This window comes from Mesocricetus auratus, unplaced genomic scaffold (genome assembly GCF_017639785.1).
Source record: "Mesocricetus auratus isolate SY011 unplaced genomic scaffold, BCM_Maur_2.0 Super-Scaffold_100041, whole genome shotgun sequence".
Taxonomy (NCBI): domain Eukaryota; kingdom Metazoa; phylum Chordata; class Mammalia; order Rodentia; family Cricetidae; genus Mesocricetus; species Mesocricetus auratus.
This window is the reverse complement of record NW_024429218.1, coordinates 10106624-10125585: the sequence shown is the minus strand read 5'-3', so window position 1 is coordinate 10125585 and position 18962 is coordinate 10106624. Positions and strand designations below refer to the sequence as shown.

The 18962-nt window shown below is 45.1% G+C and overlaps 1 protein-coding gene and 1 long non-coding RNA gene across 7 annotated transcripts in view; one reads left to right on the top strand and one right to left on the bottom strand.

Annotated features, from left to right (window-relative positions):
- Positions 1 to 11653: 11653 nt before the first annotated feature.
- Tecr (trans-2,3-enoyl-CoA reductase) overlaps positions 11654 to 18962 on the top strand; it is a 26307-nt gene continuing 18998 nt past the window's right edge. For 2 of the 6 annotated variants that reach the window (XM_040734852.1, XM_040734851.1), the window contains exons 1-2: positions 11813 to 11931; positions 12069 to 12079. In XM_040734852.1, the coding sequence (XP_040590786.1) occupies positions 11880 to 11931; positions 12069 to 12079 (63 nt within the window). In that variant the 5' untranslated portion in view covers positions 11813 to 11879. The other 4 variants (XM_005077720.4, XM_005077719.4, XM_013118881.3 and 1 more) reach the window with 2 other exon arrangements.
- LOC121135716 overlaps positions 15354 to 18962 on the bottom strand; it is a 12409-nt gene continuing 8800 nt past the window's right edge. The window contains exons 2-3 of the long non-coding RNA XR_005872815.1: positions 17980 to 18113; positions 15354 to 16083 (exon numbers count right to left, since the gene is read on the bottom strand). This is a non-coding gene — a long non-coding RNA (uncharacterized LOC121135716). The remainder of the gene's footprint in view (positions 16084 to 17979; positions 18114 to 18962) is intronic.

Genomic DNA, 18962 nt, shown 5'->3' with positions numbered 1-18962 from the left:
GTGCTTGCCCACCACATGGCACCCTGAGTTTAATCCCTGGATGCCACAAGGTGGGAGGAGAGAACACCTTCAAAGTTGTGCTCTGGCCTCAACACGGGTGCTGCGACATAAACGTGCCTCCCACTCCCCATAAGTAAATAATTGTAGTACAAACTTTAAAAATATATTTTTAGATAGAGAATTATCACTGACAATAACTTAAGGTGTATTCTAAGCATATTCATTTTAGCTTTTAGGTGACAATACTTTCTCTGGGTGGTAAGATTTTTAGTGTTTTTTTTTTTTTCTGAACAATCCCCATCTGTCATTTTAAGTTGAAGAGTGACAGTCAAAAATTTAACCACATGTAGACAGTTTAGTTTGAAATATCTGCAAACACTTATTATGAATTGAAAAAATATAGAAATATGAATATATTTTAAAGTTCAGCTTTTCCATTTTCATAAATAAAACTGAGCCCTAAAATTCCATTTTCTTTATGGCACCTTTATCATGTCTTGCTGGTTTCACTGTCTGTTTGACTCAGAATTATTCTAGGGTGTGTTTCCTAGTTTAAGAATAACCAAGTAAGCTGGGCCTGTGAGTTCGAGACCAGCCTGGACTACCAAGTGAGTTCCAGGACAGCCTCCAAAGCCACAGAGAAACCCTGTCTCGGAAAAGCAAAAAACAAAACAAAAACCTAAAAACAAAGAAGAAGCATGAGAAATACAAACACACATGCATACAAAGTGAATACATTTTGTTAAGAGCTTTAAAGACATTTGTGCATAATGAAACAAATCAGTCATCTTGTGTAATTATTATTCTTCAGTGCAAGGGTTTCGAACTGTAACTCAGAAAATACTTTGTCAAGCTCTTTTAGAAGGCAGCCATCAACCTATCAGATTATATGTCATTCATATTCATTTCTCTCCCTCCCATGTATTTGAGAGATTTCCTAACCCGTAGTCTCCCTAGAAACAGCAGTGCAGCACACAGTAGGTGTGTTCTGTCACTTTTTATTGTTAAGACTCTGCTTGGTGGGCATTCTATTCATGCTGATAGTATTTGTTTTTGAGATGGTGGATTAGGTAAACAAAAAGTGTGGTTACGTGGGTTGTAAATCAGTTGCAGTTTATTTTTATCATGTAATTCTGCTATTAAACTGTCCATTTCAACCAGTGCACTTGCTATAGAGCTTTGGTGGTCTTTGCATGGTTTCTTTAAACTCACGCTTATGTGAAAGGTGTCCTTTGCTTCATCTATATCAAGTAAGTAACACAGAGGCAAATCCAAGGTCCCCAGGACAGCGCTGCACTGAAATTATATCATTGAAGGGCAAGATATTAATTGTATCATTGTTTACTTTAAAATTGAAGCTAGTGAGTTTTCATCTTCTCTTTTGTTGTTTTTAAAAGAAGAAGGATAAGAGGCTACATATTTCAGAGTCATAAAATTGGACCACAGCAAACAAAAACTGAATGAATGTGAAATTGTGAACTGTGTTGTAAATGAATGCAGTGCTCATCAGTTATCACTGGAAATTTCAGGCAGTGTATCACTTTGCAGAAACATGGTAAGTTCTTGTGTAAATAAAGATAGGATCCAAAAGGTTCAGAAGGCCTTTCCCGCCTTAATATGTTCAAGAAAAAAAGAGGTTTATTTCCTAAGTTGAAAAAAATGATCATGCTCCTGCAAAAGGAAACATTACCTGGATTTTCCAGTGATGTCATCCTTTGACATATGTGGCGGCCCTGTCCTGTACCATCTAGCTATCATGAGGCTGAGACATAGAGCATTTCAGGCTGGAGGCCCACCCTCCCACCCTGCCAAGCAGAGATCACAAACCTCCAGGGTTAAAATAACAAATAAAACTGCATGAAGTTCTTCAACATCTTTGAATTATTTTTCTCATGTTTTTCACAAGGTCTCTTAATGGGTTTATTGATCGGCAACTAATTCTTCAGTGTCTCAATCATCCTATTGCTTCACTTTAAATTGGGCAAAGTCAGGAAGGTCCTTATTCTCATTGCCCAGCCTATACTAAAGCACTCAGCATTTCTCTATATGAGGCAGTACAGAGAGACTAGGTCTGATGTCTAGAAACTGGAAAGTTCTGTTGTGTCCACAGTGCCTTGTGGGCAAACACTGCACCTTGAACTCATTCAGTGTTGCTCACATGTATGAGTTTCAGGCAGACCACTTTGGGATTTATCCATCCTGTTGTGGGTCACCTTTCCTTCTAATAGTGGTGTCACACACATGATCCACAGCAGGTATCTTGACATGAACTCTGTGGCATGGGCGGCAATCATCAGGAGACCTTCTATTCTCATCCCACTGCCAATACCCATTGCTACTCTGTGGGCTCAGCCTATCCTTTTCATTTTATTTTATTTTCTTTTCAATTTGAACAAGGGACTTTGTTGTCTAGTTGAGAATGCTGAATAGAGAGGAGAGGAAGATGGAGTCATCAGGAAGCAGGGAGGGGTAACTAGATGCCTCTTCCTAGTTACATCTCACCTTGTGCAATTCAGCACAAGGGCAGGAGGAGGCAAGAGCAAAGGGAAGACAGGGCTTACATGGGCAGCCATGCCCCATCCTTATCTCACGAGGGAGGGGGCTTGGGAGAGCAGGAAAAGAAAGACATCCTGTTTACTTCCAGACAGATAAATCCTGGAGACTGGATCTCTAAAGAAAACTCTTAGGCAAAGGGAAGGAGTCTGGGACAAGTGTAGTTTTTGTAGTAGATCAGAAGGACCTAATGTTTCTATATCCTGCTCCATGTTCTCATCTATTCTATCATGGGGGCTGTCCTGTACCCACATTCTTAGAGACTTTTGTTTGTCTCTTGCACACACTGTGCTGTATCTTTAGGTTTGATTTCTAGAAACAAATCAAGTAAGATTAGTAGTTAGTGTGAGTTTTAGAACTATGGTCATCTGTCTTGTGCTTAGACAACAACACCTTTAACAGTGCCTCATCTGGCTCACCAAAATGAGGAATATTCTATGTGACTGGCTACAAATGAATTTACCAAAAAGATAAAAAAAATACGGAAGTCAAGAGATTATTTCCACTGTGGGGAAGTTCTGTGAGATTATACATCTCTATGAAAGGGGAAGTCTTTGTATAATTTAATAAGTGTTTTGGGTTAGCATAAAATTGATTTCATTGTAGCATTTTCATATATATTGCTCTTATTCATTTTCTCTCCCCCACTGACTTTCCTCATACACACCAAAGTGGCATTCTAAGCTGATCAAAGCCTGAGCCTCTTCTCTAGTATTTGGGTATTCCAAATCCAGTCTCAGGACTAATTAAATGATGATATCATCACCATCTCCATCACTAAGCATGTGTTAGCTTGGAAATCCCTTGGTCCCACCCTGATCTTTTTTAATAAGGTGGTCTGTGTGAAAACTGAACTATCAGATTGTAATCTGATACTGAAGGCATTCAAGGAAATTCATGATGGTATTACTGGAGAGGTGAGATCTTGAAGTTAAGTAAAACTTGAAGAATGATATTGTTTGAAACCCTGGGTGCAAGGGAAGATGAAGTAGACACTACCTGTTAATCAAAGAGGTCTTAAAGAATGTGTGTCCATGTTTAATGTTACAATTGCCATAAACATGTATGCACCGAATAAATTGTCACCAAATTATAAGTCACTATTAGATTGGAAAATGGGGGCTTGAATATCCTTTCTGGTTCCACATTATTTGAAATAAGGAACAACAAAATAGCACAGAAGTTAGGTGTTTCCTAGTGATTCACAAATTTGGGACTTCCATCAACAATTGCCATGACTTGTTCTCTGTTAGTTAGATGCTCCCTGTTTGTCATAGTCATTATCATAAGTTCACAGTTGATGCTCATGTTCAAGAAGGCTACATTCATGAAACTTTCCTCCAAGTTATGTGTCTATCTCTCTCTCTCTCTCTCTCTTCCTAAAAGAAGCTTCGCTTCCCAGGGCATACACGACTTAGGGAAATAATTATTTTTATACTGTCAGTTTTTGTCTCTAAAACACCCACTCATCTCTATATCACGTCTCTCAGGAAAAGTTTCTGAGGAGCACTTCTGTCAGAACTGTTGCATACTGATGCCTCTACACAATGCTTTTCCTTTCAACTGTAATCATAATTTTCCCAGTAAAGGTAAGAACACAGAGAGCTACAAAGCAGTCTATATTTTAAAATAGTATCCAAAATTTGCAAATCATTGCAATAGATTCTAAGGAAAAACAGGTGAAGAACCATGTTTTATTAGCCTTGAATTATCACAATCACCTATATTAATAATTCTGTATCCTGCTGCATTAGATTATAATCATTTCTATTACTTTAGAAAATCATTTTAAGAGGAAGATAATAAAAGTTAAAGCTAGGATTTATACCCCATTATTTTCTTTCAGATTTTAATGTGATAACAAAGATGAGATTGCTGTCGACCAAGCTGATCCCATTTGTAAACCATTTGACTTTTATTTGGATAACCTCTGAGAAAACATCTATTCCACTCACATTGATCCATTAAGTAGGCAACATCAAGATTCAGGACATCTTTGTGGAGATGACACTGAAGCTGTGAATTTTATGAAAATCATTGCAAAAAAAATGTGACCATAAAAGTATCCCTTTCCTGAAGCTTTTGTTGATGAAAAGAATGACAGGACCAGTGTTCGAGAAGAGCCTCAAGAATCTCTTGGAGAAGCTGGGAGAACTAATACTCATCATGCCGATACAGCCATTAAGTAGGAATTCCAGTTTCGTCTTTTAAGGAAACCACATAGAACATGTTTACTAGCCCCAGCCTCCAGGAAGCCACTGACACTCTCTACAGAAGACATGGGTCATCATCTGGGCCAAAGTGCCCAAGAATCACTGCAAAACATTGCCTGTTATACATCTGCTCTCAGAAGGGGTCACATGAGTGACCCACACAGGACGGCATTTGTGATGGTGTTTTCAGACAGCTGAATTCTAGTTAAAGCAACAGGTAGAATTAGAAGGTAAGGAAAAAATAGTTATATACTCTTCAGCTGGTTTTCATGTTCAGTAGGAATGGACTATACTGCCAACCTTGAGCAGAATATGAGACAAATGTGAACCAACGTTCAGAGGAAAATGCCAAAAATTACCAAAAGTTCTCCAGTATAAACTCATAAATGTCAGGTTAATAGAATATCTTTGATTTTCAAACCCTGAGAGAGCTCATCCTCTCTTTTCTATTCCACACATCTTTGATTACCCTCTCCCAAGAGCACTGGGAGACATATTTAGTTTTTCAGTAGGAGTTGCTGTTGCCCAGACTGCAAGGGTCATTTCTCTGGAAGCTGTCATTTCAGCAACTCACTGCCAGTTACAGGTAAAGGTGTTCGGAAGGAGAATGTTGGTCATTGGAAACATCCCTCTGAGGGGCAAATCTCAGTCTCTCCTCTCTTCCCAGTGGAGGGATTTTGTGTACTTCAGCAGTCCTGTCTCCTGAACTCTTCAGGGGAGCTAGAAACTGATGCTGTCTCAACCCCTCTGGCTCGTTACTTCAAGTCCAGGAATGTATTCTTGCACGTCTCATTATTGCCAGGTACATAACATATCCCTGAGATGGAGCCAGCTATTCAAGATGTCAAAGAGAACACCGGGAGTGTGTGGAGAGGACCGGAGAACTTGAGCTGATCTATCTCAACGGGAAAACAACTTCTGAGGATTTACCACTGAAAGATCCTGGACCAAGAACATAAGGAGTATTTTTGCTTTGACAGATTACACAGCTGCAACAAAATGAAGAGTCAATTCTGTATCTGATGAAATGGTCAAAAGGCCCCTCAGGGAATCACCAGGGAAATCTTGGATGAAGAATTCTCCACAACTGAAGGAAGAATATGCAGCACTTTCAACTTAGAATCTGTTTGAATTTGACTTCTGTATTTCTCTTTGGAAATCTTTGCACAGTTTTGATTATTGCGATGCCTTCCTTTAACATATAACAAAATGGAATCGTAGATGTTTGAAGACAGGTCCAGATTAAAAACCAACACAACACAGATGTTCATAAATCTTATCACAAATAAAATTCAACTCACATGTGTTTTCCAGAGCAGAGTCATAACATCGAGTTCTGAAGGGTGACCGAGAGCAGTATCTTGTATTTTGGGGGAGGGTCTATCAGACCCCACTGTCCAAGAATTTGAAAAAAAGTAGCACATACTTAGCACTAGTCTTTTCATTTGATAGCCTCTACTGTGTGCAGATTTCCTGATTGGGACATGGTGATGAGAGTTGGTTACTGTCATAGGACAGGGAAATAGTGATGTCTCTCTTCTCCAGTATAAAGCAGGTTTTCACCTCTGAGGAAAAAAACCCAAACACCACTGGGTTCTGCGATGGCCCTGGGAACCAGAGACTTCAATGGAGGAATTGCCTGGCATGTAGGTGTGAGACCCCAGACAATTATGATCTGCTGTTATACGATCCTGACAGACTGTGGTGTGTTGGGGGAATGTAAGTCAAGTACAGAGTCTCTTGGGTGAGGGAAAATGTAAACGACAGAGATAATGACATCAGGTGAGTGAGGGCTTGTGAACAAGGGGTGAGGGGCTTCACTGAAGGCCTGGTTGTGTTTTCTGACCCTTGTAGTCTCCTCAACCCTGGTGACCTACAGGTCTGGCCGGGTCCCAGTGCTAGGCTGTCTTCATGAGCAGTCATGCAAGACCAAAGCTCTAGCTGTTTTCCCAACCCTTTGAAATCCCCTATATGCCTACTAGAAAGTGTTAAATAATACACGGAACAGTATTTTTATTTTAATGTATACATTGAAAAGCATAAAGTTACATACATTGTAGAAAACTTCATGAGAGGAAAATTCTTTATAACATATCTGCATCATACTTAAAACATATGCAAGTCAAATTCAAATAGTGGGATTTAAATCGAATCAGAAAGCAGTTGTCTTACTTTATTTATATCAGCATAAATCCATTCACATGTTCTTTACTGAGTTACATTTAATGAAACCTTGAAATGGGAATTGCTGGGTCCTCCTCCTCTCTTGCCTTTTGCTATTTCTCACTGGTATAGTAATGGTTATCATTTATACTTCATGGGCTGTTCATATTTCTCATATGCTCCTGCATTCTTCCCTCATGGAGGTGTGAATGAACATCCACTGCCCACCATTTTCACAATAGGCTTGGGTCATTTGCAAGATACTTCTGCTAAAAGAGGAGGACCTCACTGACAGGCTTCATAATTTACAAAGCAATAAACTCTTCTTGCTTGCCAAATTTTATTATAAATTGAGGTAGATCATAGTCTCCTCAATTCCCCTATGAAAACTTGTTGATTCCCATGCATTCATTATCATTTTATTCAGTGAACTTTTTCAGCAGACACAAAACTAAAGTCTTCTGAAAGGAGGGAATCTCAATTATGACAATGCTTCCATAAGATTGAGTGGTAGTAGGGGCTGGAGAGACGGTCCAGGTGTTAAGAGCAATGGCTGCTCTTCTAGAGGTCATGATCATGAGTTCAATTCCTAGCAACTACAAGGAGGTTCACAATCATCTAAAATAAGATCTGGTGCCTTCCTCTGACCTGCAGGCAAGCATACAGATAGAACACTGTATATATAATTAATAAATAAAATCTTTTTTTTAAAAAGATTGAGCCGTAGACAAGCCTGTAGGACATTTTCTTAACTAGTAATTGATAGGAGAGGATCCAGCCCATTGTCGACAGTGCCATTCTTGGTCTGGTGGTCCTGTGTTCTATAATAAAGCAGACTGAGCAACTCAGTAAGCAGAGCTTCTCCATGGACTCTGCATAAGCTCCTGCCTCAAGGTGCCTGCCCTACTTGAGTTCCTACCCTGACTTCCCTCAATGATGCACTGTTACCTGGAAGTGTGAGCTGAAATAAACCCTTTCCTCCCCAAGTTGCTTTGGCCATGATGTTTCATCACAGGAATACTAACTCTAACTAAGACAGTCGCTATTTACAAAGCTTTGTCCTCTGAGTTCCCATATTTATTCTCTCTGAGTGAGTGATAGTATGAGTTAACCAAGGCAGAGGAATTGCATGTAATTTGACATTTGCAACTATGTGTGTGTTTGCACATGATGACATACTGTGCTTTCATTAAAAGACACCTCTCAATTCCACAGAACTGCTCTACATTTTGCATCCTGTTATGGATATGCAGACATAGTAAATACTCTAGTGGAAAACAATTGCGAAATTAATGCACTTGACAATGAGAAGGCAATATCATTGGTAAAGGTAGATCAAATTCCTAAATTCAGAAGGATTTAATGGAAATGCTTAGGAGGAAGATGAATTCGCCACATTTAAATATAGCTAACTGGGGCCTGGGGAGAAGGTTTAGGGGTTAAAAGCAATGACTGCTTTTCCTAGTATTCCATTTGATTCCCAGCATCCACGAGGTGGCTCAGACCCATCTGTAATTACAGTGTCAGGGTATCTGATGCCCTCTTCTGGCCTTGGAGGGCACTGCACACAAGAGATGCACAGACATGTGAGCAGGCAAAATACCCATACACACAAAATAATTAAAAACTCAGAGCTAGTTGGGGGAAACTACTGTATCAGATTTCTAGAACTGACAGTGGGTAGCACTAAAGGTCAGGAATATTTCTCATTATTGCTCATATATGCTTGGGGAGGGAGAGGGCTAGTGAATCCGGTAAGTTTTAGGAACTTTCTGAAGCGCCTGTGTTACCTATTTCCCGAGTTTCAGGAACTTCTCTGAAGGATGGAATATTTCATCTTCCTTTTAACACCCTGTGCCTTTCGGGCACCACTGCCCAGCTATTTTCTTATTATTTTATTTTTTTGTTTTTTCGAGACAGGGTTTCTCTGTATTGTTTTGGAGGCTGTCCTGGAACTCACTCTGTAGGCCAGGCTGGCCTCGAACTCCCAGAGATCTGCCTGCCTCTGCCTCCCGAGTGCTGGGATTAAAGGTGTGCACCACCAATAGCAGCCTGGCTGCTATTTTCTTCTTAACACACATCTTGCGGTATGGTCCTGAGGATACAAGCTAGGCAGCATTGTGCCAAGTGACATCCTCAGCCCTGAATTATACATACTCTGTATTTATTGATTTTTGTTTGGATTTTTATTAATATCATTTTTAATTGGATCTCCGGAATTCCACCTGGTGCATCCAAATCCCACTCATTTCCCAGTCCCTCTGAATCTGCCCCTCACCCCTGTGTTGGCCCCTGCCAAAGAAAAACTAAAAAATAATAAAAATAAAAAATAAAAAGCAAATAAGAGTGTTAACTTAAAACAAAACTGAAAACTAAATAAAGCTAATAAGAAAAAACGCTGCTCCTCCATCTTTCCTGCCTCTCCACCGCCTCTTCGTTCGTCCTGGTGGCACTGGGAGCTGCTGTGATCACGCAGTAGACCCTGTTCACAGCTTTACTTGCAAGTGTTCATTGTGTAATGAGTTGTTGGTCAGGTTCAAGGCCTCTGGCTTCTGGTTCACTGTCCATGCTGGACCCTCACCGAGTCTCCTGTCAGATACCCTGTAGTTGCAGAGTCATGGAGCTCCTATGGCTATGGTTCCATGGGACCAGTCCTTTGCTCCAGCAGGTCATAGATGGGTTAGATGTTGGTCAGTGCCAACTCAAAGCCCTGGACATGTACCTGGGTGGTGACTGGGTTGTTCTGACCCCCCCCCTCAGGTGAGTGACAGAGCCAGCTTTCCCAAGTGTGGGGTGGGGATGGGATGGTAGGTGGGAAGGGTCCAGCACTCCTATTGGGGGTAAGGCCAGCTTTCCCCTGCCAGGGTCACTGGAGTCCATTATCCCAGGGTCCTCAAGGGGTGGGGTCAGCACTCAGGGGAGGTGGGGCCGGCTGTCCCCATGCCAGTGAGGGGCGGGGTCATCTCAGCACAGCCCTTGTGGCTCAATGCAAGTACAGTTCACACGTGCCACTGGTAACAGGTCAAGGACATCAACACAGACAGACCCCAGCTTCAGCAGAACCATGGACTCAGACATGCCCCCCCCTCCCCCGTAGTAGCTTGGGCCCAGCCTATATCATGGCCTCGGGTGGCAGTGGAAACCACTGAGATCAGCATCACCCTGGCCACCAGGGGTGATCTTGTCAGGGCCACCAGGCGGGAGCCCTGATCCCAGCAGCCACAAGACCTTCATGGTAACAGGCACTATGGATATCAACACAGAAGTATTCTGCAGCAGGGACCGGGGACCCAGACCTTTGGCAGTAGCCCAGGATCATGCGCCGTCGTCATCTCCCCGAGTGGCGAGCAGGCTTCACTCAACAGCCTGTTCCTCACTGTCTTCGCCTGCCTCTTCAGATCCGCCTCTCTCCACTGGACAGGAACCGTTCTGCCTCTGCCTGGCTCTCTCTCTCCCTCCTCCCTCTCCCTCCCCTCTCCCTTACCCAGCCAAGTATTTGTAGCATAGTGGCATCTGACACTTGGTGCCTCAAGGCAAATGGCTCTGTTCATCTCCACCCACTCTGCTCTCACGGTGCTGAGCAGGCTTCTGGATCCCCCCCCGTTTTTTTTTAAATGTTTTTTTGAGATAGGACATAGTCCTAAATGTGGTTGTGTACAACAAGCTGGTTGGAACCTGGAGAGATTTGCCTACCACTACCTCCTGCGTCCTGGGATTAATGCAGTGTGTCATCGCATTTGGCTGCACTACGCTTTAAAAAAAAACTATTTCTAGTTGGGCGTGGTGGAGCACACCTTTAGTCCCAGCACTCGAGGAGGCAGAGGCAGGCGGATCTGTGTGAGCTTGAGGCCAGCCTGATCAAGTTCCAGGACAGCCAGGGCTGTTACACAGAGAAACTATGTCACGAAAAACAAAACAAAATGAAAATTACATTTATTTATTGAGTGGGTATGTTTGTGTCTGTACATGTGCCACGGTGCCTGCTGGAGGTCAGACGATAGCCTGCCTGAATCTGTTCCGACCTTACATTCCGTGGGTCCCTGGGATTGAATTTAGTTCCTTAGGCGTGGCAGCAAGAGCCTTCATCAGACAAAGCCATGCCGTCCTCCTCTGCAGTGAGTGCTCTGTGAGGTCGTGAATTTTAGACTGGCAGCACCTGTCATTTTTGTCGATGTCTCAAGGGCTCAGTGGCTACATGTGGCCAGTAGTAACCATGCAGTGTATTATCCCACAGGCAGAGACAAACGTGGGCGTAGCTTATAGGACCAGTTCTCCTAGGAAGGGGCAGTGAAGACACTGCAGAACGTGATGCAGGCTTTTTTATTTTCCTTCCTTCACTCACGGGACAAGGAATGCTTTCAGGGGTCCTGGAGGCGATACCTGAGGTCTCACCTCTTAGGCGGCTCAGCCTCTCTGCACCCCAGAATTCACCCCCAAGTGCTGCCAGCCCCGTAGTCTCAGCCCGCGGGGTCACTCGGCGCTTGGCGCAGGTTTGGTGCATTGGCCCACTCCTGGCTTCGCTGATTGCCCCAGCCGCACTGCAATGGGCGGGGCCGGAGGGCGCGCTGCGCGGAGGCTCCCTTCTGATTGGTAGGTGGCCCTGATTTAATCTTGCCTGCCAAGACGGGAGGGGGGATAGCCCCACCTCCCCCGGTGAATCTCGGACGCTGATTGGCTGGTCGTGTGGCGCGAGCGGTGGGTGCACCCCACGCTGATTGGCCGGCAGGACCCGCTGCTAGGAAGGAGCGGAGCCGGAGCTTGGTGCGGTGCGTGGCTACCGGCGTGTGTGCCCGGGCAGTGTTTCGTGCGCGGCCGGGCGGCGAGCGAGCTGCAGCGGAGCGGCGCCATCCTTTGGAGGAGCCATGAAGCACTACGAGGTGAGCGGTGCGGGGCTCGGGCCGTGGCTGCCGCGGGCCGCACCGTCCTCTTCCAGGGTCTCGGGACCCTCTAATGGCCCGGCTCCCCGCCGATGGCGCAGGCGCAGTGTGTCCGGGGCCTACTGGTAAATCCCATTGCGCATGTGCAGGGAGGTATTTATGCTACCCAGACCTTTTTTTTTTTTTTTTGCGGGGGTGGGGGGCACCTTTTCTTAGGGTCTTGCAGGGTTTTGGAGAAGCTTGCAGGTTTTTTTTTTTGCAGCATCCTCGGCGGTAGGTATTCAGGAGGCGTGCAGTGCGGAACACTTGTTCTTGGTGCGAACGACTGATTCTCTTGCACAATCCTGCAGAGTGTCAGCGCCTCGGGCTCAGGAAGGGGCTCTGCAGCTGGCCTGCCCCTTCCGACCTTCGCACCACTCCTAGCTGTAAATGCCTGGGCGGCGAGGGAGTTGGTTCCACGGTCATGGCAGCCGGTGACCGCTAGAGAAGAAATCTGAATGCGCAAGATCGTTCTGGAAGCTTACATCTCCTGACTCAGTCTTGGATCCCTTTTCCTTTTAAAACGAAGTCTTGTGATGTTCTTTTCAACCAAACTGATACTAGTCTTGTTATTGCTGACCTTTAAGTAACGATCATAAAACAGTAACCGATTGCTCACATTCATAATAAGAATGCGTTAGTAAGGGCTGACTACCGTTTCACTGAGAGTCTGTTATCTTGTCCTCGAACTCATGATCCTGCCGAGACGAAATGCTTACTGATGATGTAGGTGAAAGTCAGAGATGTCACCCGTGCGTTGTCGAAAGATCCCAGCTAGTACCTGCTGGCAAATCGAAAGGTTGCTTATATTTCTCCCCAGATTTTAAATTTGTGATGAAACTTGCCAAATTTTCCACGGTAGCCATTTTCATTGTACTAAGCCTATTCATATTGTTCAAATTCCACCACTCTTTAACCTTATTTTTTTTAAAGACTAGAGTGAGGTTAGGCTGTTTTGTTACCCCCAGCCCGCCTCTGCTGCTCTCTGTTTGTGCTAGGGATGGAGCTCAGGGCCTGGCTCCTGCTAGTCCACCCTCTTAGACTCCATCTTGTAAAACTGAAACTCTTCACCCATTTATCCAGTATCTCCCTATTTCTCATCTCCCCGGCCTTGGCAACAACCATTTGTCTCTGGAAATTGGAATATTTTAGGAATCTCCAATACATTGGGAGATAATTTTATCTTTATAAAAAGCTGAATACTACTACTCCTAGTCATCTTCTGTATTTTGATTATTTTTATATGTAGTAAGTACAATAATACAAAATTATAAAAATACTTATTTCCTCAGGTTCTTCAAAATCTTTAGAAGTCCTCTATTTTTTTTCTTTTGTGAGTCAGGGTTTCTCTGTGTAGCTTTGGAGTCTGTCTTGGAACTCGCTCTGTAGACCAGGCTGGCTTTGAACTCACAGAGATCCGCCTACGTCTGCCTCCTGTTTGCTGGGACTAAAGGTGTGCACCACCACTGCCTGACGTCTCTCTATTTTTAACATAACAAGGTGACAAGAAGCAGGAGGCAGGAATCTAACCCTTACTCCCCCTTCAACTTTGTGCTTTCAAAGGGAAGGTTTCTCCTGGTTTGCTTTTCCCTTTCACACCTTTCTTGCACTGGTGGAAAGCCATGTTCAGTTTGAAAAACACAGGTAGAAGGTGGACTTTGCAGTCAGCCTTTTTAGTTTGCTAGCTGAAAATCAGGCCAGGAAAGCTCTTGATACTGACCGGGTGGTTTGGTTCTAGGAACTTGAGCACAGCGTAAGGCTCATGGTTTGCTGGAAAAACATGCTCTACTGTGCTCCGGTCTTCTCTCTGCCTTACTTCTCAGAGTGCTCTTAATGGGCTGTTGGTAGTCCCCCCCTTGCAACAGAGCTCTTGTTTAGTGTGCATGCATGGGGCTCTGCGTTCCATCTCAGCATTGCACAACGAAGGCAGATAAGCACCAAACTGGGGAATAGGGACTCGCTTCATCTGGTACTTTCCTAATTTGCTTGCAGCCCTGGGTTGAATCCCTGGCACTGAATAAAACCAGGCAAGCTGGCACATGCTTTTAGTTCTAGCTCTTGGGAGATGGAGGCAGAAGGATCAGGAACTCAAGGTTATCTTCAGTACATAGTGATTTTGATGCTAACCCAGGCTGGAAATCCTATCTCAGAAATCCAAACCAAACGAAATAGACAGAAAAAATAAAAAACAAAAAGAAAGCCAAGGTGACCTTGGAGGGGGAAAAAGTTATTTCCTAGTGTTTTGTTTTTCACTGTTGACATTTGTCTAGTACCCACCGAGGCCATTGTTTTGGCATAGGAGCACCTACTGTCTTGTAGCCTGGTTTGCAGAACTATTGGTGCAGACCAATAAAAACGGAAGAGATCCTTTCACAGCCCAGATCCTGGGAAAAGGGTCAGTTATCCACATTGAAGAACAGGTTTGTGGAGTGTTTGACTAGCATGCAGGGGGCCCTGGGCTCCATGCCTAGCACTGTAGAAATCAGGCTGGTTCATGCTGTGCTCCCAGGACTGGAAGGGGAAGACAGTGGTATCAGAAGTTCAGAGTCATCCTCGGCTACACAGTGAGTTCCAGGCCACCCTGGTAAGATGGCTCAGTGAACCAACTCCCATAAGGTGTCCTCTGCTTCCACACAACATGGTTATAGCACCAGTGTGCATGCGGTACAATAAACAAAAAAATTTTTGACAGGGTTTCTCTGTGTAGGCTTAGCAGTCCTGGAACTTGCTCTGTAGACCAGGCCAGTGGAACTCAGAGATCTGTCTGTCTCCCAAGAGCTGGGTTTAAAGGCATGTGCCACCATGCCTGGCTAAAAATGTAATTTGAGAAAACAAATAATAGATACCTCTGAAGGGCTGAGTTCATCCTTTTCCCCAGGAAGCTTTCAGTCCTCTCTCAAAAGACTGTCATCCCATAGAGGCACTTTCTTGAAGGCCTACTTGAGTTTGCTCCCTAGACCCCACAAGGTGGCAGGAGAGGATCAATTTTCTAGTATACCCTGAATTAAAAAAGGAAAGACTTTAAGTCGGGTGTTAGTTGCACACGCCTTTAATCCCAGCACTCGAGAGACAGAGGCAGGGGGATCTCTGTGAGTTCGAGAACAGCCTGGTCTACAAGCACTAGTTCCAGGACAGTCTCCAAAGCCACAGAGAAACCCTCTCTCGAAAAACCAAAAAAAAAAAGGAAAGATTTTTTTGCCCATAGACAGACACTTTGGATATTATGATGCACACTTGCTGTTCTTGACTTTGTGGTGCTGAACTGGAAACCGGGATCTTGCACATGCTAATCAGACTCTGCCACTAAGCTGCACCTCCAGCCAAAGAGCAGGTGATGTGATAGACAGACCTGGTGCTCAGGGGCTGGAAAGATGGGTCAGAGGGCCGGGTGTTGGTGGCGCACGCCTTTAACCCCAGCACTCGGGAGGCAGAGGCAGGCGGATCTCTGTGAGTTCGAGGCCATCCTGGTCTACAAAGCGAGTTCCAGGACAGCCTCCAAAGCCACAGAGAAACCCTGTCTCAAAAAACCAAAAAAAAAAAAAAAAAGATGGGTCAGAGGTCAAGAGCTCTACCTGAAGGTCCAGGTTCAACTTCCAACACCCACTTGTGTCTAACCCATCAGTAACACCAGCTCTCAGGGCTCCAACACCCTCTTCTGCCCTCTGGGCATTGTATAAACTAGGTGAACTTAATATACATGCAGGTTAACAATCCTAAAAAAAAAAGACATGCTGAGAAAAGGTCAGGTCCTCCTCATTGTCACATGGTCAGTTAATGTCACAGGGAAGACCCAAGGCACGGTGGACAGGATTACAACTGGAGGAATATCTAGCAAGAAAGAGAACCCCTTCCACCTCCTTATTGAGGTGAAACTTCTAGAACAATTGGCTGTGGGCTTGGTGTAAATCAGCAGGATTGGTATGAGAGCTCCTTGTCCTAGGCTCAGGTAGTTTTTATTAGTCTTTTTTCCACTGGAGATGACATTGGAGATGATCTCTGCCGTAGCTAGAGCCAACTGCTGCGCCTTGTAAATCTGCCTATGAATCTCACGAGTCTGTTCTGTTCATGTAGAGAGATCTTCTGTAGCCCCAAGCTGACCTCAAGCTCATGGAATGGTGTGAACCACCAAACAGGCTATAAAGGTACCCACCTTGCAGATTATTCTGGATCAATTTATTACTTTGCCTCAGGCAAGTTCCTGCTTGGCTGGCTCCCTCCAGGGATTTACCATGAAAATTCTGAAAGTAGAGTTTTGGTCAAGAGGCATTTAGGAAAATTACTGTTTTTAACATTAGGCATTGAAACCCCAGACCTTTCTTACATGTGCTGAATAGGTGCTCTACCACCAAGCTGCACCCCTGGCCCTTGAAAAATGAAAACAATTACTGTCATCATTGTTATTATCTGTGTGTTTGGTGTATGTCACACCTGTATGTGCACGGACCTATAGAGAGGCCAGAGGGAAGGTGTCGGTATACTTTATTATTAACGGCCTGAGTTTTGAAACAGGGTTGTTTCCTGCACCTGGAGCCAGGCTGGAGGCCAGCAATACCCAGCCTGCTTCCCTGTCTATCACAGCTTGGGGTACAGGGGTGTGGTGTTAGGTAGGTTCTGTGATCTAAACTCAGCAAGTGTCTATAACCCATGCGACTCTAGCACCTAGCTTCAAATTCAGAGCTCCGCCTGCCTCTGCCTCTGGAGTGCTGGGATTAAAGGCGTGTGTTACCATGTTCTGCTCTCTCTCGGATTCTTGAAAGGGTCTTTGTAGGTAACCGAGGCCGACTTGCGTGTGTGCTCTTCCAGCCTCGACTGTGAGTGTAGCATTGCAGGCATGTGTCATCATGCCTGGTGCTCTGAGGCAGCTGTTGAGAGGCAGGTGACAGGTAAGGGGAAAGTAGACCTGTGTTTGTGTGCAAGCAGAGACAGGCCTGAGGCCTAATTGTGGCACAGCCCTTTGATGAAATGGTGGTTTGACTGGGAGGATTGGCTAACCCATCAGTTTGTGCTTGTTCCTTGGAACAAAACCTGCTTGATTGTGAAAGGGCCATGGGTATTAGTACTTTATGCTGAGGCTGGAAATAATGCCATCAAGGTTGAGCATGCAGGAGGGGGTATGTGATGCATTTAGGTCTTGTTTTTTTGTTTTTGTTTTTTGAGATACTGTTTTTAGGCAGCCCTGTCTTGGAACTCAAAAGAGATCTGCCTGCCCATGCCTTTCAAGTGCCAGGATTAACGTCATGAGCCTCTATGCCTGGCAGACTTCTTTTTAGATTTATTTCCTATGCTGGTGCAGGTGTGTGCTGTTGGATCCTGGCTGCTGTGAGCATTTCACATCTTTCCTGGTTTAGTATGCCTCGGACCACAGGTGTGGCTTGTGCCCTGGGCAGGGAGTGGCTTGGTTTACACATCTTCCCTGCAGAACTTAGTCTGTTCCCCTGTTCAGCATATTGAGCCAGGTGATGGCAGCACTAACACTGCACTGCACAGGTGGGAACTGACCCAGGGCAGGGGCTTCTGTGTGGAGGAGGCTGAGTCACAGCAGAGGAGGTGGGGAGGCTGAAGGACCCTGGGAGGAGCTGGGCTGGTGGCCTTGATGTGTACTAGTTAGCTCACTTACGCTATGGGCAGCTTAGAGGCCGGCAGGGACCAGAAGAGCCTTGCTTCACTGACTCCTGAGTAGACAGGTGGCCTAGCCACACTGGCTGCTGCATAGAGCTGGTCCAGAAGAGACTGTAGTTCTGATAACATTGTTGGCTTCTGTCGGGAGTCCTGCCCTTTGACAGGCAGGTCTGACTGGGTGGGAAAGCTGGTTGGTCAAGTTCAGGTCTTAACACCTCTTGGTGCTATTGATAGTGACAGATGAGAGTGTTTTAACAGCTGGGGATCCTTACCCAGCTATGAGAGTGTAGCTAGTCATCATAATGGTACTAAAGCTGTCTAACAAGGTGCACATGCTCAGTGCCTTTAGTCTCTCTTTTTGTATCCCCCCCCCCTTTTTTTTTAATGAGATCTCACTTATGCAGCCTTAGCTATCTGGAGCTCGTTGTACAGCCCAGGCTGGCCTTGAACTCACAGAGCTCTCTCTGCCCCCTGAGCTCTGGGATTAAATGCATGCGCCACCACATCTGGCTTACCTCTTCCTTTTCTTGGTACTGGGGGGTGGGGATGCCCACTCTTTCACTGTCCTCCATTCCAGGTCTGCCCATAGTGCTGTGGTCTAGCCTCATCATATATGTGAACCAGGTGTGGTTCTTAGCCTGTGGGGAAACTAAGGCACAGGACAATGAAACTTCAGGCCCATAGCCGTCACGTGGCAGAGTTCAGGTCAGCCTTGGTGATGGTACCTGAGGAAGGAGTGGGCATGTGATTGTAAAGGACATGGCCTGTCTGCAGGACAGTTATTTTACCTTGGCTTTTCTTAGGTAGGAGGCCAAGATAAGGGTACTAGTGTCTGGGCCTGAGGGAGGCCAAGGTACTGGGCACTGTTCCTGGCTGCAGAAGTTCCCAGTTACAAATCATCAGGTAAAGGCAATCCGTGTCCCTGTATGCCACCTGGAGTGCCACCTACCTGGGCTGCTTGCCCCTGTGTGATGTTAGGGAGCACACTCAGGCCCGGAGCAGCCATGAAGGTTCTACCATTCAGTCGCCCCCTGCCCCCTCTGTTACACAGAGACGGTTTCTCTGTGTAACAGCTCTGGTGACTTGGAACTCACTTTGTAGACCAGGCTGGTCTCGAACTCACAGAGGTCCGCCTGCCTCTGCCTCCCGAGTGCTGGGATTAAAGGCATGTGCCACCACCCCTGCTTTGGAATTTTGATTAATTATTTATCTGTGTTTATGAGTGTTTTGCCTGCGTGTCTGTATGTGCACCTCATGTGTGTCTGGTGTTTGTGGAGGTCAGAAGAAGGGAACTATAGTAAGAGGTGGTTGTGAGCCATCGTGTGGGTGCTGGGAATTGAACCTGGCTCCTGTGCAAGAGCAGCAAGTGTTTTTAACAGCTGAGCCATCTCTTCATCTGCCTCCTTTTTTTTTTAAACTTACTAGTTTATTATTTTTATGTGATTGTGTGTGATGGCTCACATGCCAAGATCAGAGAACAAATTTCATAAATTGGTTT